General features: G+C 38.7%; 1 protein-coding gene across 5 annotated transcripts in view; it reads right to left on the bottom strand.

The window, feature by feature from the left end:
* Positions 1-452: 452 nt before the first annotated feature.
* Positions 453-21,977, bottom strand: part of LOC127452284 (next to BRCA1 gene 1 protein-like) — a 37,866-nt gene continuing 16,341 nt past the window's right edge. For 3 of the 5 annotated variants that reach the window (XM_051717638.1, XM_051717639.1, XM_051717640.1), the window contains exons 8-21: positions 20,028-20,153; positions 19,745-19,948; positions 19,424-19,583; positions 19,079-19,348; positions 18,518-18,649; positions 18,311-18,386; positions 17,564-17,674; positions 17,285-17,437; positions 16,989-17,192; positions 15,659-16,085; positions 4,107-4,189; positions 2,855-2,924; positions 2,611-2,707; positions 453-2,169 (exon numbers count right to left, since the gene is read on the bottom strand). In XM_051717638.1, the coding sequence (XP_051573598.1) occupies positions 1,996-2,169; positions 2,611-2,707; positions 2,855-2,924; positions 4,107-4,189; positions 15,659-16,085; positions 16,989-17,192; positions 17,285-17,437; positions 17,564-17,674; positions 18,311-18,386; positions 18,518-18,649; positions 19,079-19,348; positions 19,424-19,583; positions 19,745-19,948; positions 20,028-20,153 (2,287 nt within the window). In that variant the 3' untranslated portion in view covers positions 453-1,995. Of the gene's footprint in view, positions 2,170-2,610; positions 2,708-2,854; positions 2,925-4,106; positions 4,190-14,510; positions 15,015-15,330; positions 15,375-15,658; positions 16,086-16,988; positions 17,193-17,284; positions 17,438-17,563; positions 17,675-18,310; positions 18,387-18,517; positions 18,650-19,078; positions 19,349-19,423; positions 19,584-19,744; positions 19,949-20,027; positions 20,154-21,977 lie in introns of those variants that run through there. The other 2 variants (XR_007899229.1, XM_051717642.1) reach the window with 2 other exon arrangements.

Here is a 21,977-nt window from a genome sequence, read left to right as displayed (position 1 = left end):
TTTAAGTGGTATTTGGGTCTGACATGGTTTGTCAGTATATATATCACTGTTTATTTAGAGCATGGCATGTTTCACATCTTAAACACTTAAGTCACTTCTCATGGTTAAAGTTTTTCTCATGCTAAATAATCACTTCACACTGCAGGGCACTTCTCTTTTTCTACTTTGAAGCGGATAATTAGGCTTTTTGCAGTTCATTTAATATGCTGTTTTCTATCTGTACAAAAAATGTATGAGTAGATCTTGCTGGAATTATGTCTTCATTTCCACCATTGTGCCTAATGATGGTGTAATTTATGGTCTTGGTACAGGTTCTACACTCATATCAGTGCCTATAAATATGTAAATGTGTGAAAACCATCCAAACCATCTACTGTAAAATTGAGTGTTTTTTACTTTGGAAATTGTGTTGTATTTAACAATTTTTTTAAGAAACAGAGCCAAAGTAAAACTATTATTAGGATATTTATTACAGAGAGATGTGTACATTAGATGCAGGCTCATGAAATAACACAAGCAGAGACACTATGAATACTCCATTCAGCAATCAAACACAGAGTGAGGCAAGTCTGTCTCTATGGAATATATTTAAGAATCACATGGTCCAGACAGTTCAACCTAAAACCTCTACTGACCTCTGCGAGCACCAAGACCAAACTACATTTTTCCAATGGAAGCAGTAAAGTAATGTGCTAAAACATATACACAGATAAACCTTAGCACTGGAATACAAGCAGGTGATTGTTAAATTATGGATGTACCACTTGTACATCCAATTAACAATCATAAACACTTTATCAAACATGTTATCTTCATTGATAAAACAAATTGGGAAATTTCATGTTTTACAGGGAATTTTCACACTCCAGACATTAGTTAGTTTTAACATCTCCCATTGAAGAAAAGCTTTGCGATACATTCTTCATTACACTAAATACAAGCGCTATTTAATTATCAAAATATATATAATTTGCATGATTCAATTTTCTGGTTTTGGAATAAACAAACAAGTACTTTTTAACTATATGTCTCATCATTTTCATTGACGAGACATTCCCAGGAGTTGAATATATTTTACGATTGCCTTTGCTGTCCTTAAACATTCAAAGCGTAATTAAAACACAAAACACTGTCCATTTCAGTCCCGTTTAAACTGTTTAAATAAAATGCCTTCAAGCCATGATCTTTTGGGACAATGGACATGAATGCCAACGCATTCACTTAGTGCAATATGTGCCCTACTTTGTGGACCTTTCATAAACAAGTCAATGGTCTTCAATATAATAATAATTCCCACATATAAGCAAGAAGAGCTTATAATTACAGCAAACAAAACATACACACTAAACATAACATTGACTTCTCCAGTTAAGAGTAATTTCGTCATCTTGTGTCCATGTTAAGATGACACAAGTTATTTTAATTCTAAGAAGCCTTTCTCTATTTGGTCTTGGCTGATGATTAAGACATAGTCTACACAAAGCCAAATCTATTGCACTTTTCCAATACCTGCTCTTTTCCTGGGAACAGAAACCATTTTAAATATTATAAACAATCAGTCACATTGCAAAGCTTTTTTAATACTTGCATAACTATTAGAATGATTTGTGGTTTAATACACGATTCTTCCAAATCATCATATCATAGGTTTTCATTTGAAGCATGGCATATTTTTGGATTGTTTTGGAATAATCCTTCACCATTAGTGTTTCTTAGCTACCTATGATCATCTTTGTGATAATATTAATGCCCACTAACAACAAACTTGAACAAGCACAGTTATTATGGTGATGAACTGGTTCTCTAATGATTATCCATTACACACTGGAGCAGACATATTCACATACAAACCACACACCATCTTGACAACCCAAATGGAATAAGAGAGTCTGTATTATGGAATGGGCTTCTGATTGCACAGAGAAAGATAAACAGCAAAAAAAAATAAAAAAATAAAAACAAGAAAGAAATAGAAAGAAATAATTTATCTGCATTTCAGTAGCGTGTTGTGTACCAGTCGTTGTCAGTCATCTGCACCAGTTCATTAACCACATCCAGCAGGTTGTGGTTGTGTTTCTGCAGAAGACACTGATTTAATGCTCGGTCACCAAAGCCCATCTCTACCAGCACAGCCATCATGGCGTCATGAGAAGCTGCGTCTTCTGGGAGCTACACACCCAAAACAAGAATGTTTCACAGTTAAACTCTTAAGGGTCTGACATAGATTTGATTAAGAAAAGTGTGCAACATACTAGTCCAAATGATTCATTTGTGTACAGTATAGCAAAAACAGCATAGATTGTCTTGAACTACAGCCACTCAATAATAAATGAGATTTTTAAATTGTCTTTTATAAAATTTTGAACATGGTAACAATCTCAGCAGCATTGTTTATGACAACACATTAACTAACCAATTATAACACATACAAAGGACAAAATGTAAAATAATATGTATAAGAATTGGGTAGAACAGTGAATCTGTATATATGCCTCCCTCATAGGTTAGATATCATCGTTATACAAGATTCTTCCATTTTTACAAATACTTCTTCTCCAGCTGAGTTACTGTTTAAACCAGATGAAACGCTAAAGCAACATGTAATCTCACCTTCTCAGAACCAGTCTGCCCAGTAAAAAGAGCTTTATAGGCAGATGCTGCCACAGATAGGGCACCTTTCACTAATCCACCTGTAATGCTATTAGCCCTGATAAGGACAGAAATGAAAGACAGTGAGAATGAGAGTAATAGAAACACTGACATAGTGAGGGAGAGATTCTTGAGCCCAATGTACAGTAATATAGACTACATGAAACTCAGCTACAGTGGTTGTGTGCTGTGCAGCGTGACTTACCTGAGCTCTTCTGTTTCAGACTTTACAGATACTGATGAGTTCTCTGGGTCAGACTGATTGGGCTCAGAATCTATTTAAAAAAAAACACAGGTCAACTCTCAAGCATGTCTTCATTGAGTGTGTGTGTATTTTCATGAAACAAATATTTCCGGCTCTAAATTCTGACTGGATGAGCCACAATGAAGCTTTTTAACATAGTCGATATATTCACACTAGTTCTATTCTACTGTATATTAATTTGCAGAGCCTGCAGTTAAGCTAAATAACTATATTACTTATATAAGAATTGGGTAACACTTTACAATAAAGTTCCATTTGTTAACATTAGTTAAATGGATAGTTCACCCAAAAACTAAAATTCTCTCATCATCTACTCACCCTCATGTCATCCCAGATGTGTATGACTTCATTTCTTTTGCTCAACACAAATTAAGTTTTTTAGTAAATATATCAGTTCTGCAAGTCCTCACAATACAAGTGAATGGTGACCAGAACTCAGAAGGTCCAAAAAGGACATAAAGAAGCTTAAAAGAACCCATACAACTCCAGTGGTTAAGTCCATATCTTCAGAAGTGATATGATAGGTGTGGGTGAGAAACAGATCAATATTTAAGTATTTTTTTACTGTTAATCTACACTTTCACATTCAGCCACCTACTGGTTGGGGCTGGTCAAAGGTGGGGATTTATAGTAAAAAATGACTTAAACATTGATCTGTTTCTCACCCGCACTTATTGCTTCTGAAGATATGGATTTAACCACTGGAGTCGTATGGATTATTTCATGCTGTATTTATGTGCTGTTTGGACCTTCAAAGTTCTGGTCACCATTCACTTGCACTGTATGGATCTACATATATGAGATATTTTTCTAAAAATAATTTTCATTATTTATTATTATTTATTTTTTTAGCAGAAGAAACAAAGTCATACACATCTGGGATCGCATGAGTTAATGATGATATCATTTTCATTTTTGGGTGAACTAACCCTTTAATTACATTAGTTAAGATGAACTAACAATAAACAATACTTATTAAAGCCCGAGATGGCAACATTAGATCAACCAATGGCTTTAGTTTGGGGTGGGACTATTTATCCGAACAATGGAAGATGGGGGGAAGTGTTTATAAAACACTAATAATTTTGGCAATTCTGTTTGATGATGCTAGTGGTGCAGAAATTACACACTTCGCCTTTAATGAAAATAACCATTGTATATTGCTTTAACATACCATGGTGTTTCCACTCACCTCTCTTTTTGTCTCCTGGCTCACTTGGATCACTCCCCTCCTGCTCTTCTGCTCCATTCTCCATCTGCTCTTGTGTCTCTGTGCTAGATGAATACATTTCACATCAATATAAATTAAGACTGGAGTCACATGACGCCATGCGAGGATCGGACGTGTGAACAGCGAGCTCTGCGCACTTTGCAAGTTTTAACACTTTTAATGAAATAAACCAATAAGATTCAAAACACTCTGTTCCATAACTGTTCTAGGAGGCCAATAGAGAAAGAATTCAAAATCCTCGGACTCTGGAGACATTAAAAGACACTTACGTGCTCAAGCTGATGCTCCCAAGCAGGCTGCGAGCCTGGGAGTTGATTTAGTTGGAGAGGTGCGGAAATGCGGCGATTAATCACTGCCATGGAGGCGAAGTTCACTGATGTGGTTACAAGAATGGGGGTTGTCGAGAAACAGATCGATTACCTGGAGACATCGGAAAGGGAATTATCTACTAATCTGCTAACGACCAAGGTAGATTTGGAGTGTGTCTGGGAGAAGTTGGAGGACATGGGGAACCATAGCCGGCAGAATAACGTCCGAATCATCGGAACTCCTGAGGGCGAAGAGGGACAGGATATGATGAAATTCCTGGATGGGCTCTTTCCGAACCTGCTCGACATAGCAGGCCATAAGCTGGAAATCGAGTGAGCTCACAGAGTTTCTGCTCGACAATCCACGGAGGGAGACAGGCACCGATCAATTCTGGCCAAATTTCTGAGATCATACGATAAAGATCTGGTGTTACGCGAAGCGAGGAGTAAAGGAAGGCTTCTTGGAAGAACCACAGCATTTTCTTGTTCCCAGACTTTGCAAATTCGACAAGAGAGAAATGTGATCGATTCAAGGAATGCAAGAAACTTTTACATCAAAAGAAGTTCGCTTTTGCACTGATATTCCTGGCCAAATTGAGAACAGATGCTAAGGATGGCCGTAAAACATTTACATGCCCACAGCAAGCGACGTCCTTCATAAAGTCAGTGGAGTGAGTGGGTCGTCTTGTTGTGCTCAAATTGCAGCCGAGTGGACCAGCTCACTGAACACTGTTTGAAGAATCTGTGCGCTCTTTTTGTGCTGGCTCCGCCTAGCACCTGGAGTTTATTTTGTAGAGTAACACACCTTCAGGACAGTATTATGGATGAATCTACACGCTCTTTGTGCCTGGTCTGCCTATCGGCTGGAGTTTATTTTGTAGAGCAACGCATCTTCAGGACAGTTTTATGGATGAATCTACATGCTCTTTGTGCTTATTCCGCCTATTGGCTGGAGTTTGTTTTGTGGAGTATTTCTTGCGAAGTCTTGCAGTAAGTCATTTGCTTGCACTCATGTTGCAGCCAAGTGGACCAGCTCACTGAACATTCGCTTGACTCTTTGAGAAATCTGCGTGCTTCTTTTTTTTTTTTTTTGCTGGTTCCGCCTAGCGGCTGGAGTTTATTTTGTAGAGTGTCACACCTTCAGGACAGTTTTACGGATGAGTCTATATGCTCTTTGTGTTTATTCTGCCTGTTGGCTGGAGTTTGTTTTATAGATTTCTTTTGCTGTGTAATTCTGTCTCACAAAATGTGTATAGAAATACCGGACTTGAGCAATCCGATGGCAAAATTGTTGCGGGGTTTCCCGTAGGAGTGCATGGACTGTTTGAGTTTGGAGGGATGGATGAAGTTGGCGCTGTCGTGCGTGGGGTTAATGCGCATGATTTTCTTTTTTCTGTTTGTTTAGTTCCGGGGGATGTTCGGGTTTTGTGGGTTGCATTAATGTTGGAATGTGGTCTTTATAATCCTGTTTTTGACACACAATCTATTTTTTCTTATATGTGAAAATGTCAAATGTTAATATGAGTGGATTGTCTCTCTCCACGTGGAATGTGAATGGGTTGGGGCACCCCATAAAAAGAAGGAAGGTTATTTCTCTTCCTAAACATAAGAAATATGATATAGTCTTTCTTCAAGAAATGCACCTTTCTCTGCAGGAAGCTGAAAAATTTGGGAAGATGTGGGGTGGGCATTTTTTTATAGTGCTGGTTCGGGTAAGATCAGGGGAGTCATTAAGCTGATAAGTAAATATCAACAACTCAAATGTCTCAAACAGAGTAAAGATAAATTAGGAAGAGTCATTATTGTTTTAGCAGAAATTCAGGGGCAAAGGCTGATTTTGGCTAATATTTATGCACCTAACTTTGATGATCAGGGCTTTTTTATAGATCTTTATAGATCCCTTTTTTAAGGGATGTTGCAAGCTGCTGGCACCCCTCATTATATAATATTGGGAGGAGACTTTAATCTTTTGATGGACTCAGTCCTTGATCATAGTGAAGCAAAAATGCGCAAGCCCCCTAGAGCAACATTGACACTTCACAGGATATGTAAACATTTTGGTCTTACAGATATTTGGATACTTTTGAACCCATCTGGTAGGGACTATACATTTTTTTCATCAGTCCATAAGATTTACTCTAGAATAGAATGTATTTTTTGTCATCGAATGGCCTCAGGGAATTGACCCGATTGAAATACAGATATAATACTATTTTGTCGGCCATTGATATTAATAATGATTTTAAAGCATTTTATCTTGGTCTACAGATGAAAATATTAGAAACTTTGTGGAACCATTAGAATTTCCTAAACTGATGACTGAGCAAAAAAATTCCAACAGGCAAGGCTACAGGGCCAGATGGCTTTGCCACTGAATTTTTTAGATCTTGTGCTACAGAACTGGCTCCACTTTTGCTAGAAGTTGATACAGAATCATTAAAGAATGCAAAGTTTCCGTCAACCATGACGCAAGCCCGGATCAGTCTGATTCTTAAAAAGGACAAAGATCCAAGCGAGTGTAAGAGTTACCGTACAATTTCCCTGATCCAGCTAGACATTTCTTCAATATCATTTGGTCAGTGGCGAATGATCAGCTGCCATCTCACTTGACGCCGAAAAGACGTTTGATATGGTAGAATGGGATTATCTTTTTAAGATTTTGGAAATATGGTGACGCTATGCAAGAAGCAGACATGTGAACCACGAGCTCTGTGCACTTTGCTGTTTTTTTTATTATTTTCATGTTATAATCCGGTGAGATTTGTTACACCCAGTACATATTTGTTCTTTGAGGTAAACATGGCAAAGAAGTCAAAATCCTCTGGCTCTGGAGACATTAAAAGACACTTACGTGCTCAAGATGAAACCTCTGGGCCTGCAGACCGGGGACTCGATTTGGAAGACTCGTTGGGAGATGAAATCCAGCGTCAACTGTCCAACATATCGGTGATGCTGACGAAGGTTGTTGCTGACTTGGAGGATCTCACTGCAATACGTCGATCGATTACGGCGATGGAAGCAAAGTTCTCTGAGTTGGTCTCAAGAGTGACAGATGTTGAAAAAAGAATCGATTATTTGGAGTCGTCGGAAAGGGAATTATCCGCTAATCCGCCCGCATCCAAAACAGACTTGGAATATGTTTTGGAAAAACTGGAAGATCTCGAAAATAGAAATCGAAGGAACAATATTCGAATTGTTGGAATTCCTGAGCATGAAGAGGGCAGAGATATGGTGAAATTCCTGGACGAGCTCTTCCCAAGTCTGCTCAACATGGAAGACAGGCCCCGATCAATTCTGGCCAAATTTCTGAGATCATCCGATAAAGATCTCGTGCTACGCAAGGCGAGGAGCAAAGGGAAGCTTTCTTGGAAGAATCACAATATTTTCTTGTTCCCGGACTTTGTGAACGTGACGAGAGAAATGCGATCGATTCAAGGAATTTAAGAAACTCTTACATCAACGGAAGATCGCTTTTGCACTGATGTTTCCGGCCAAACTGAGAATAGAAATGAAGGATGGTCGCAGGGTATTTACGTGTCCAAAGCAAGCACTGTCTTTTATAAAAACAATGGGTGAGTAAGCCATTTGGGGTTTTTCATGTAGCTCCAGAATGGATTAACTCGCTGTGCTTACTCTGGCTGTCCGAGGAAGCTTGGCGCCATTTTTGTTTCTTTTTGCGTTGGCTCCGCCTAGCGGCTGGAGTTTGTTTGTGGCATGACTCCTTCAAGAAACTTTTGCATGAACGGATGATCGCTTTTACACTGAAGTTCCCGGCCAGATTGAGAATGGACACTAAGAATGACTGCAAAATATCTTCATGCCTACACAAAGGATGTCTTTTATAAAGTTGACGGACTGAGTAAGTAATTTTTTATATGCAGTCTCCGAGTGAATTTGACTCACTCAATACACACTTGACCATTCGAGAAACCGGGGCATCTGTTTTGTTTTTTGTGGGGTTTTTTTGGGTTTGTTCTGCCTGGCGGCTGGAGCTTGTTTTGTGGAATAACACTCCTTCGGATCAGCTGTGGATGAATATGATCGTTCTTTGTGCTTTGCCTCCTGTTGGCTGGAGTTTGTTTTGTGGAGTATTTTTAAGAAACATTAGAATGATTACATCTGCTGCACTCATAACAGCCGGCTCACTGAACACTTGTTTGTCTGTCCGAGGAAACTGAATGGCTTTATATCAGCTGGAATTTGTTTTGTGGAGGAACACACCTTCAAGACAGTTCTGTGAATGAGTCTACATGTTCTTTGTGTTTATTCTGCCTATTGGCTGGGGTTTGTTTTACAAAGTATTTTCTGTTATGTAATTTTGCCTTACAAAATTTGTGCAGAAGCCTTGAATAATCCGACAGCGAAGTTGTCGCGGGGGTTCTTGTATGCGTACATGGACCTTTTGAGTTTAGAGAGATTGACGCCAGTTGGCGCTCTCATGCGCGGGGTTAATGTGCACATTTTTATTTTTTCTGTTTGTTTTGATCGGGGGGGAGTTCAGGGTTTGGTTGTTGCTCTAGTGTTGGAATGTGGTCTGTATAATCTTGTTTTTGACACATGATTTATTTTTTCTAATGTCAATTGTTAATATGAGTGGATTGTCTCTCTCCACATGGAATGTCAATGGGTTGGGGCACCCCATAAAAAGAAGGAAAGTTATTTCTTTTCTTAAATGTAAGAAATATGATATAGTGTTTCTTCAAGAAACGCATCTTTCCCGCAGGAAGCTGAAAAATTTGGGAAGATATGGGGTGGACATGTTTTCTTTAGCGCTGGCTCAAGTGGGAGTAGGGTGGTCATTATATTGATAAATAAACATCTACAATTCAAATTTCTCAAACAGACTAAAAATAAATCAGGAAGAGTCATTATTGTTTTAGCAGAAATTCAGGGGCAAAGGCTGATTTTGGCTAATGTTTATGCACCTAACGTTGATGATCAGGGCTTTTTTATAGATCTTGAAGGGATGTTGCAAGCTGCTGGCACCCCTCATGATATAATATTGGGAGGAGATTTTAATCTTTTGATGGATTCAGTCCTTGATCATAATGAAGCAGAAGTGTGTAAGCCCCCTAGAGCAACACTGACGCTTCACAGAATGTGTAAAAATCTTGGTCTTACAGATATTTGGAGACTTTTGAACCCATCTGGGAGGGACTATACATTTTTTTCATCAGTCCAGAAGATTTATTCTAGAATAGATTTTTTTTATTTTTTATATCTAAATCCCTCATTTCATCTGTTGTTGATTGCTCAATTGGAAATATCTTAGTCTCAGATCAGGCCCTGGTGAGTTTAGAGGTGTTGCCTCATATGGAGAAAAAGAAATCACATAGTTGGCGCTCTGATGTATCCCTTTTGCAAAATCCTGATTTTCAACAAATGTTAAAGGCTGAAATCAATGTTTATATGGAGACCAACTGGTCCTCAGTATCCTCTGTAGGCGTGGCTTGGGAGGCACTTAAGGCGGTTCTTAGGGGTCGGATCATACAGTATGCCTCATTCACCAAAAAATCCAAAGCACGTGAACTCGTGGAGTTGGAAGAGAATATTAAAAGTACCGAGGCAGAGCTGAAGCGCCGAATGTCGTCTAATGGCCTCAGAGAACTGACCCATTTGAAATACAGATATAATACTATTTTGTCGTGGAAAGTGGAGTTTTGGTTATTCAGGGCAAGACAGTCATATTTTGAGTCGGGAGACAAAGCAGGAAAACTTTTGGCTAGATATATAAAACAGAGAGAGTCTTTTTCTACCATTCCCTCAGTGAAATATGCTGGTGGTGAAATTTTTACCTCGGCTACTGATATTAATAATGCTTTTAAAGAATTCTATCTTGATCTCTATAGTTCCACGTCTTCGTCCACTGATGAAGATATTAGGAACTTTGTGGAACCATTAGAACTCCCTAAACTGACGACTGAGCAAAAAAATTCTCTTGATTCTGAAATAACCTTGGAGGAGATTGACGTAATGAAGCATTACCTACAGGCAAGGCTCCGGGGCCAGATGGCTTTGCCGCTGAATTTGTTTAGATCTTATGCTACAGAATTGGCTCCACTTATGCTAGAAGTTTATACGGAATCATTAAAGAATGGAAAGCTTCCCCCAACCATGACACAAGCCCGGATCAGTCTGATTCTTAAAAAGGACAAAGATCCAAGTGAGTGTAAGAGTTACCGTCCAATTTCCCTGATCTAGCTAAATGTAAAAATTTTGTCAAACATTCTGGCTAACCGATTAAGTAAAGTTATGACATCTCTTATACATATAGATCAGGTGGGGTTTATTCGGGGCCGCAGCTCTTCTGATAATATCAGGCATCTAATCAATATCATGTGGTCAGTAGCGAATGATTAGACTCCGGTCACTGTCATCTCACTTGACGCCGAAAATGCGTTTGATATGGTAGAATGGAATTATCTTTTTAAGATTTTGGAAATATATGGGTTCGGGAATACTTTTATTGGATGGATTAAGTTACTTTATAGACACCCTGTAGCGCCAGTACAAACAAATGTATTAATTTCAGATTATTTTACTCTGAATAGGGGCACCCGGCAGGGTTGCCCTCTTTCCCCATTATTGTTCTGTCTTGCCTTGGAACCATTAGCAGTCGTGATAAGAAAGGATGGTGATTTTCCAGGGGTGGTGGCAGGAGGTGTGGCACATAAGCTTCTGCTTTACGCAGATTATATTTTATTATTTGTCTCCGACTCTACTAGATCTTTGCCTTGCCTCCACAAAATTATTAATTCCTTTTCTAGATTTTTGGGATACAGAGTTAATTGGTCTAAATCCGAAGCTTTGGCGCTGACAGCGTACTGCCCAGTAATGGCTTTTCAACCAGGCACCTTTCATTGGCCCAAACAGGGCATTAAGTATTTGGACATTTTATTCCCAGCAAATTTATGTGATTTAGTTAGAGTTAATTTTGACCCTTTAATTAAAATGTTTTCGAGCGATGTGGGCAGGTGGGCTTCTTTACATTTATCTATGATTGGGAAGGTTAATGCTTCAAAATGAACTGTATTTCAAAATTCTGAACAACCTGTTACAATCTCTCCCTATAGATGTCCCCCTCTCTTATTTCAAATAAAATTTGATAGCATAGCGAAGTCCTTCATTTGGAATGGTATACATCCCAGATGACATTTAAGTAAGTTGCATAGGCCAATTGACAAAGGTGGGTTAGGCCAAGATTTTGTTTTATTATTATGCATTCGGTCTCAGACATTTAGCTAATTGGTTGCTTCCACCTGAGAGAGCCCCTCCCTTGTTTTGTATTGAACAGGGAGTTCTTGCTCCTATTTTGCCATTGCAAAGCCTTTCTATCAAACTAACCGGAGAAGTTAAGTTACATCCCATTATCTCGCATTTGCACGTGGTATGGACAAAAGTGTCCAGAGTGTTTAATTCAGACAATTATTTAAATGTTGCCTCAAGCATATGGCTGAACACAAAATGATGTATTAATAAGTCCCCTTTCTGCTGGACAAAGTGGATGTGAGGGAGGTTAATACGCTCGGTGACTTATATGAGAGTGGAGTGTTACTTCTGAAAATATGCTTCAACATTTTGGGATCCCCAGGTCTCAATTCTTTAGGTATTTACAGCTGCGCCACCTGCTTTGCACTATTTTTGGGAGTAGCATACACCCCCTTAAAGCGACAGATACTCTGGGAGTGGTGATTACTGCTTTTGGAAAATCATGAGGCATCAGTGTATTACTCCCTGCTAATTCAGAGTCTGGGGGACAGAGCTTCAACTTCTCTCAAGAGATTATGGGAGAAAGATTTAAACTTGGTATTGGAGGAGGGAGTGTGGGCTAGGATTCTAAAAAAATGTCAAGTCTACATCTAGAGGTGCGCCTTATGCAATTTAAGATTTTACATTTATTCTATTGGACCCCCTCTAGATTGTATAGGTTTGGTCTTAAAGACACACCCACCTACTGGCGATGCCAATCAGAAGATGGGGACACAACCCATGTTTTTTGGTGGTGTGATAAGATCCAAGATTTTTGGTTGAGGGTTCAGAGTTTTATGTGTGACGTATTGGACACTCAAATTTCATTTTGCCCCAGACTCTGTATTTTAGGTGATGGGGCGGTCATTAATATAGGGGATAAATACATAAAACAGGCAGGTCATCCTTAGGGGATGGAAGTCGGCTGGAGCACCCTCATTTCAGGAGTGGTGCATAGAGATGGGCAGGGTGGTGGCATTCGAAGAAATGTCATATAGAGGGAATGGAAACTTGGATTTATTTCATAAAAAATGGGGCCACTATTTGGCATTTTTGGAAGGCTCTCGGGTAGGGGAAGTGGAGAGAGATGTGTAGTTTTAAATGTGTGTGATTTTATATATATTTATATATATATATATATATATACAGGTGCATCTCAATAAATTAGAATGTCGTGGAAAAGTTCATTTATTTCAGTAATTCAACTCAAATTGTGAAACTCGTGTATTAAATAAATTCAATGCACACAGACTGAAGTAGTTTAAGTCTTTGGTTCTTTTAATTGTGATGATTTTGGCTCACATTTAACAAAAACCCACCAATTCACTATCTCAAAAAATTAGAATATGGTGACATGCCAATCAGCTAATCAACTCAAAACACCTGCAAAGGTTTCTTGAGCCTTCAAAATGGTCTCTCAGTTTGGTTCACTAGGCTACACAATCATGGGGAAGACTGCTGATCTGACAGTTGTCCAGAAGACAATCATTGACACCCTTCACAAGGAGGGTAAGCCACAAACATTCATTGCCAAAGAAGCTGGCTGTTCACAGAGTGCTGTATCCAAGCATGTTAACAGAAAGTTGAGTGGAAGGAAAAAGTGTGGAAGAAAAAGATGCACAACCAACCGAGAGAACCGCAGCCTTATGAGGATTGTCAAGCAAAATCGATTCAAGAATTTGGGTGAACTTCACAAGGAATGGACTGAGGCTGGGATCAAGGCATCAAGACACAGACATGTCAAGGATTTTGGCTACAGTTGTCGTATTCCTCTTGTTAAGCCACTCCTGAACCACAGACAACATCAGAGGCGTCTTACCTGGGCTAAGGAGAAGAAGAACTGGACTGTTGCCCAGTGGTCCAAAGTCCTCTTTTCAGATGAGAGCAAGTTTTGTATTTCATTTGGAAACCAAGGTCCTAGAGTCTGGAGGAAGGGTGGAGAAGCTCATAGCCCAAGTTGCTTGAAGTCCAGTGTTAAGTTTCCACAGTCTGTGATGATTTGGGGTGCAATGTCATCTGCTGGTGTTGGTCCATTGTGTTTTTTGAAAACCAAAGTCACTGCACCCATTTACCAAGAAATTTTGGAGCACTTCATGCTTCCTTCTGCTGACCAGCTTTTTAAAGATGCTGATTTCATTTTCCAGCAGGATTTGGCACCTGCCCACACTGCCAAAAGCACCAAAAGTTGGTTAAATGACCATGGTGTTGGTGTGCTTGACTGGCCAGCAAACTCACCAGACCTGAACCCCATAGAGAATCTATGGGGGTATTGTCAAGAGGAAAATGAGAAAAAAGAGACCAAAAAATGCAGATGAGCTGAAAGCCACTGTCAAAGAAACCTGGGCTTCCATACCACCTCAGCAGTGCCACAAACTGATCACCTCCATGCCACGCCGAATTGAGGCAGTAATTAAAGCAAAAGGAGCCCCTACCAAGTATTGAATACATATACAGTAAATGAACATACTTTCCAGAAGGCCAACAATTCACTAAAAATGTGAATGTATTCTTATGATGTATTCTAATTTTTTGAGATAGTGAATTGGTGGGTTTTTGTTAAATGTGAGCCAAAATCATCACAATTAAAAGAACCAGAGACTTAAACTACTTCAGTCTGTGTGCACTGAATTTATTTAATACACGAGTTTCACAATTTGAGTTGAATTACTGAAATAAATGAACTTTTCCATGACATTCTAATTTATTGAGATGCACCTGTATATATATATATATACACACACACATATGTTTTGTTTTCTTTTTGTTTTGTTTTGTGTGTATTCTCAAGTTGGACCACAGGGATATTTGTTGAGGGTCAGGGTGGGGTTGGGGATTGGGAGTGGGAAAGGGAATAATGGGAGTTAAAAGTTGATTCTGTGTATATATGTTTGCTTTCTGTTTCATTTGTCTGAATCAATAATAAGTGTTAATCGGAAAAAAGTTAAGACTATGAGGCCTCTATACAGGCCTGGCTCCAGCTCCGAGATGTAAGGTGGGCCATAGGATCCCCCGGGTGGGCCAAACAGTTGAAGGGGTGGGTGTGGTTGTCAAGGAGGGCCGAGCTGATGAATGGGTGGGCAAAACAGTTGAAGGGGAGGGTGTGGTGGTCAAGGTGGGCCAAGCTGATGAATCACCCAGGCCACCCTGTGGAGCCAGGCCTGCCTCTATAAAATATAGCCATTTTGATTTGATTTGAGAAGAAATACCAACTGTACATCACACAAATTTGATTACTTTCACTGTGGGTTTTATGGTCCTTTTTCAAGCTTGACAGAACAGAGTCCCTATTTACTGTAATTAAGACTAATAAAACCTGTGAAAAAAACAAAATAAGATCATTACATTTTACTATATACCATAGGTTGTTGTTAAAAAACATTCAGGCAGTGATGAGTATATGAAGGAATGTTTGCATAAGAGATAAATCTACATCCCAAAAAACAGTCACAACTGGTTGAGGAATAAGCTATTTAATGACCTCTAGTGGGGTCCAAAAGTTTGTGAACATTATTGAAAATGCTTCTGTTTGCATTTTTATAATGTAACATAACTTTTTACATTATAAATGGTATTATCAGCATAACAATTTCAGTGCAAAATTTCAGAATTTCTTAGTATTCGATATGTACCTGTTGCTTTAGTGACCCCATGTACTCCACAATTTGTGCAAAACCTGATGATACATTTTATAACAGCATTATTTGCAAATGTTACATAGAGCATCTTGTACGTTTCAATAAAAGCAAGAAAATATGACCTTTTGGGCAAAGGAGTAGTGCAGAATCTCATATAATTGGTATTCATTTTACGTCATAACATTTATTAAAAAATGTTTTTGAAATCCTAAAACGTTTTATCTATTTCCAGGTTTAAATTAAATTTTGAATCCCAGATCTTTAATGTGATATCAAACTTTTGGACCCCAAAGTATAACATGCTCATTTATTATTTACTCACCAGGATTTAGCTGAGGGCCGGGGTGCCACTACAATCACAGGAGTTAGTGGCACAGTGTCCAGAGTCTGTGAGGCACAGAGCATGTCATTAGCATCTGCAGTAGCAGCACTGGGGCTCTGGAGCTCTGCTGTCTTCACTGATTCCAGTTTCTCCACTCCCACCAATCCCTCTGCAGGCTCTTCTCCAGGCTGGGACAGGGCTGAGCTGTACATGGACTCCCCAAGAGGACGGCTAGTGTCAAAGCAATCAGGAAGGATGATGATGTAGTCTTCTGAGGATGCAGATGAAGTTCTGCTGCGGGTTTCTTTAGCTGCTACTGCACTCTTCACTTCCTCTTTCTTATCCACTTCCTCCTCTCCTTCCTCTACCTGTTCCCCACCTGCAGGTTCCACTAGGATTTGCTCAATGTCAGACTCGTGACCCTCATCTGAATATAAGCAAAATAATTTAAGTAACTATTCAATTTATTGTGATTGCCAAAATTACAAGACAATTACAACATTTGAAATTCACAAGATGACAAAAAACTACATGAATTGGTTGATTATGCAATAGTCCGAAAGCAAAGACTATTCTCAATAAGGGATTGATATTTCGATTAATTCTGAAATCAAGCACTCCAACACAAAAAATGGGTAATCAGTTAGTCGAATATCAAAATAAGTTAAAACAATAAGTATGTCGCAAGTGAAATTTATATTGTTTTATTCACAAATGTTAAATCGGCAAAACAACCTATGCAACTTTAAAAAAAACAACAAAAAAAAAACACTTTACAATAAGGTTTCATTTGTTAACATTAGTTAACAACATTAGTTAACACGAACTAACAATGAACAATACTTATGAACATTTATATAGCTTATAAACATTTATTAATCTTAGTTAATGTTAATTTCAACATATGCTAAAACATTTTTTAAATCAAAAGTTGTATTTGTTAATATTAGTTAATGCATTATAAACTAACATGAACTAACAGTGACCAATAGTATTTTTATTAACTAACATTAACAAAGATTAATAAATGCCGTAAAAAATATATTGTTAATTGTTTGTTCAATTAAGGATGCATGATGCATGCAGTAAGATTCTTATTGCATACCAATAAGAATCAAAATATTTATACACTTGGATGCATCTGAAAGCACACGTCATCCCATTTCGACAGTACCACCCAATGCATTCATTTTAATTCAGTCATAGAGAGATTTAGGTGGGTTTCACTGGGAAACTCGTTCCTACAGCAGGCAAAGGCACAGACTATCTGGTGTAGAATGAGTACTTGACTAGCCGATTTACCCATGCACATACCTATTCTCGATGTTACCTGTGCTATTCAGCTCTGTTGGAATCATCAGCAGGGGAGCAGGAGCGGATATCTCAGCCGTCTCTGTCTGGGGTGGAGCTGGGGCAGAGACTCGTGCTGTCTCTACTCTGAGTGGGGCTGGAACAGATATTAACCCTGTTTCTGGAACTTTCTCTGTTTTCCTCTCACAAAGAGACACCGAACCTTGGGGGGCTGGGCGTACAACTGAAAGATGGCAGAAATTATATAAAATTTAATCTTTGTGCACCTTCCATGCGAAGTACTGCTACCAGTTCATTAACAGCAACAAAACAAACCTTTAGCTGGGCATCTCCCACAAAGTGTACCATGTTCTGCAGCTTCACAAAGTGAGCGGATCATAGATGGACTCACAAACTGAGGCCCAGTGATGCTCTCCTCTCCTTTCTCTTGAGCTGGAATTCCCTCTAATTCTGTCCTCTGGGTCACATCTGTTACAGTGACATTAGAAAATGTACAGAAATCTAAACAGTTGGTAGCTACATAATCAATTACAGTTATACACCAACAAAATGTTAAAATTTTGCACTTAAAAATATTTGGGGGAAAAAGTTTACCCAGGATGCTGCTGACTCGTTGGACTTTCGTTTCTTTTTGGATCAGCCCCAATGTTGGTTTCTCCTGAAATGGTCCATCATGGGGCAAAGGTGATATGCATGGAGTAATGTCTTTAGACATATACAGAGAAAAACAGAGGAAAAAGAAGGATCAAAAAATGAAGTCAGATTGTACGACAACCACGAACTTGACGTCAAATTAAAGCCCGAACGTGAAGTCTATATTCTTTTTATTTAAAGACCCCATGAAATCACTCGAAGACCACAGTTTTCTTCAACATATTTCCAATTGAAACAGTACATTTTGAGGAGACATATCGAAAAGGTTGTCCTTTTTTTTTAATAGCCAATATGCTTTAGTTACGTCACAGAAATGAACAATGACAGTTACAGGTGGTTTTTGGGGGAGGGACATTCACATTCTAAAGAGCCTTTGATTGGACAAAAATCTGGGTAGTGCAACATGAGTCAACATGAACAATATTTTTTGTTTTTAGTCCTGGAAGAGAAAGACTGTAAATTTTAAATATGTATATCTGCTAAAGGTTAATTTCGTCAGCTTTTAGGAGTACAGCAGCGTATGATGGCTTAATACTTAAAAGACATGGACTAAAATCCACAATGCTCAAATTGTGATTTCATGGGGTCATTAACCTCTCCTGCTCAACATTAATATGCAGAGCCCATATGAGCAGTCCATGATAATTATTAGGAACACATTAAATAGACTGATTTCAGAAAGGTTACCTGCAGGAGTGTTGTTTGGCACACTCTCTAGCTCCTGCACAATGTTGATGTCAAGCAGTTCAAAAGACAGCAAATCCTAAGTCAAAAGCAAAAGACAGCATATTGAATTGACATAAAATTCTTTACGTAACACAATGAGAAAATGATAAACATGAAAAAAAAAATGAGAATGAGAAACTGTATGACTTGATTGTCGAGTGGCCATACCTGAGCTGTGAGTAAATCCACAGATGGAATGTAGAATTCCTGATCACAATCTTGGTTCACGGACAAGAGCAGTTGGTCCCTTGAGGCAGCCAGACATTTCTCCTGCCTCTCGAGTATGCGAGAAGACTTTTCCTGAAAAGCACAAGGACATGAATTGTATTCCATAGGTAACATAGTGTTCTACCTATAAGTTAATACTTTTAACCATACATGCCCACTGGTGTGAAGGTGAGCAGTCCACTAAATTGTCACCATATGTATATTTTGAGCATTCTGGAAAGAAGTTAGCATTTTTCTAACTGTAATTGTGAATTTATATGTTTATTTTCTTGACTGTACATTAAAAGCAATCACAGATCATACTGAAGATAACCATACTGCTATGCATTCTACAAACAACCCCCAAAGTGGCAGATCTCTAGCATTTTAAGAAGTATTGAGCTCATTTTTTTCCACGCCAGTAGACAAGTAGGACGACAGACTCAAATGTACATTTCAATAGCTGTGCAGATAAAGAGTATTTCTGTGGTGTTTGAGGGTGTGTTTGCAAAGCTGCCGTACCTGCGGGGTGACACAAGGGGACACCAACAGCCCGTCAGCACAGATGGCAGTAGGAGCATGAGGATCCACCACAATGCTACACCACACACGTGGCCCAAACTGCTCTCCTCTGTGTGCCAGGCGCCAGTGGGAGGTATAAGTGCCCTCTAGCGTCGGAGTGCAGAGAGCCACACTGACCACACCCACCTGACCTGGCTGCAGTGTGGGAACTGCAACCTCTCGCCACCTTTCAGCTGAGCCCACTGCCAGGTTCCCCCACATGAACTTCAACTGAGGAGGGATTAAAATAGGACAATCAGGTTTGTATGTTTAATTGTTTATTCTCTTCAGAGTATGTGTGATTACCTTGGTCTCCGAGTCCCAGCACGCTCTTCCACTGTTTTTCATTTTCCAGTATTTGATGAATTTGGTCCCAGGACGCAGGCGTGATCCATCAGGCAGGTTTTCATCCAGTAGAAGAGCAGTCATAGCTGGCACAGCCAGTGGGCATGGGCGTTTAGGACGACTGCAATAACAAACAAAAATCAGTTATAGGATGCATTGCCTTTAAAACACATAAAAACAAAAAAGATAATGACAAAAAGCAGAGGTTTCAATATACATTAAAATGTTCTTATTCACTGAAAGACAAGTAACCTCAGGTGGTAGAGGGGTGTAAGCTCTTACTCTGGGCTGTTTGCCTGTGTGGCCCGTGGCTGCAGCAGAACAGGTGAAGAGTTCCCTTCTCCAGGAGCACTCCACTGTAGTCCTCTTCTCTCCATCCTCAGCTGCTTCCTGATCTCCTTCACCTCCGCTTTAAGCTGTCGCTTCTCTGCTTTAAGACGCTGCTTTTCTGCCTTTCGAAAGCTCCGGTCACCCCTTCTGTAGAACCTTCAGAGGAAGATTTGATTATTTCAACCTATTCTGAACTTTGATGCCAGTGCATCTAAAACAGAGGACAAATGCCCACCTGCTGTGGTCTGGTGCTGGAGAGCCATGCTCAGGAATGGACAGCGGAGTTCTGGCTCTCACAAGGTTGTGGCTTGGATCATGTGAGAAGCTGCAAGGCTCACACAGAGTGCAGGAGGTACACACACTGCGTAAAAAGAAACAAAATAAAACTTAAAAGGCAAACAACAAAATGAAAGTCTATTACACCTATTTACTGTGCAATACTATTTTTTGCTCACTTGGTTTTTATTTGGTAACCCAGCTCATTATAAAATCTAGGTTGACTGATATATTGGTTTTACCAATGAATTGGTACTGATAGTTGTTTTTGGAATTTGGAATTGGATCAGTTATCAGCAAAAATCAACACCAATAGTTGCCGAAAGTTGATTTTTTATTCCTCTATGGCCTGATAGCTCTTGGGGATTTGCTGTATCTAAATCATTCGTTATTGACAATATTCATCCATATTATTATCCTCATTTCAATGCATATTTTGTTATTTTTGATTAGATAATCAAGTAGGGCAGGGTATTGATACAGATTCCCAGATTCGATTCGATTCTGATTTGATTCGATATCAATTCATATGGATATATTTCAGTTATAATGTCTCTTTTGCTTACATATGAAAGAAATTATCTCCCAGCTAATGCTGTGAATTTTACAGGGAACCTTCTAACTAGATACATTATGAAAATATACATTTTACTAGTTATATTTTATTTCATAATTTTTGTCACATTTTGGCTTTTTAAAAATGATCAAATCCATGTATTCAATCAATAAATATTGTTTGTTACATGTTTATATGTTTAATTGCATAATTTATACCATTTACATTGATTTGTTGAACACATGCTTAAACCGGCACTGTCTCTTTAACAAAACCAGCATTTCTGTAAATAGGCCTGTAGATGAGTGCATGTTAATGAAGACTTGAATGGCTCCATCTCATCTGTGCCATGCATGATTAGAATTACTTTTTATTTTATTTTTTATCATCAACTGACTGTAGAGAACAGAAAGGGTTTTAAAAGAGACAATATTCATTGACAAATAGGCTGCTTGGATCTCGTCTTTGAACATGCATTACACAGAACAACTTTTACTCTCAACAGGGAGTAAAAGGATCTCGCTGCTGAATATTCCACCACTATAATAGACAATACATTCTCTGGTGAGTAGTTGCCAAATATATACATTTTTGTCGCATAGCTAAATTTGGTTGCAAATGCGAGTGATTTCTTCTCATTGTAGAAGAGTTGCGCATAGAGTAAAAGATCGATCTGGGATTTAATCGATATCAAGACTGTTCAAATGAAGTTCGCCATGCATCAGTAAATCTATATTTTTACCCACCCCTATAATCAAGTTTTCTACATTGAAGTGAGGGCATGCAAAGAAAAATGCAACTATATGGAAAAATCAGCACATACATCGATCTACTATTGATGAATTGCTGCTCATACAGTATTTATTGGCCTATATCACATTGTTTACTTACTATAGTGTTTCTATTGTAAGACATTGGGTGTCTCAATCAGCTCCCTAGCTCCATATCTCATGAATCAGTATATCGTGAACACAAATTTGGGCACTGGCAAGGGTGTTCATCCACTGAACATCAGGACACTTATGACTCAATCACCTGTGACACGATAATGAGCTCACGCATTTAAGTACTGTTTTTAATCAGCACGATCGCTGTATAAATGACACTATCATTCATTTTCATTGAAGATATTCAAATGTACAGTGTTATTATGAAAGATAAATGACATTAAAGAAATAAAAATATAAAGTGTGTGTGCGTATTTTAAATGTTTTTTTTAACAACTCTAATATTTAAAAGATTCTTTCCCTTTCATTGTAATTATGGATGAAAGGCATTACAAACAACATCTCTTTTAAAGAGAAAACAAGGCTGTGACATCATATATTTACACTTGTGCCCATCTATTAATGA

This window comes from Myxocyprinus asiaticus, chromosome 14 (assembly GCF_019703515.2).
Source record: "Myxocyprinus asiaticus isolate MX2 ecotype Aquarium Trade chromosome 14, UBuf_Myxa_2, whole genome shotgun sequence".
Taxonomy (NCBI): domain Eukaryota; kingdom Metazoa; phylum Chordata; class Actinopteri; order Cypriniformes; family Catostomidae; genus Myxocyprinus; species Myxocyprinus asiaticus.
This window is presented reverse-complemented; position numbering and strand designations above follow the sequence as displayed.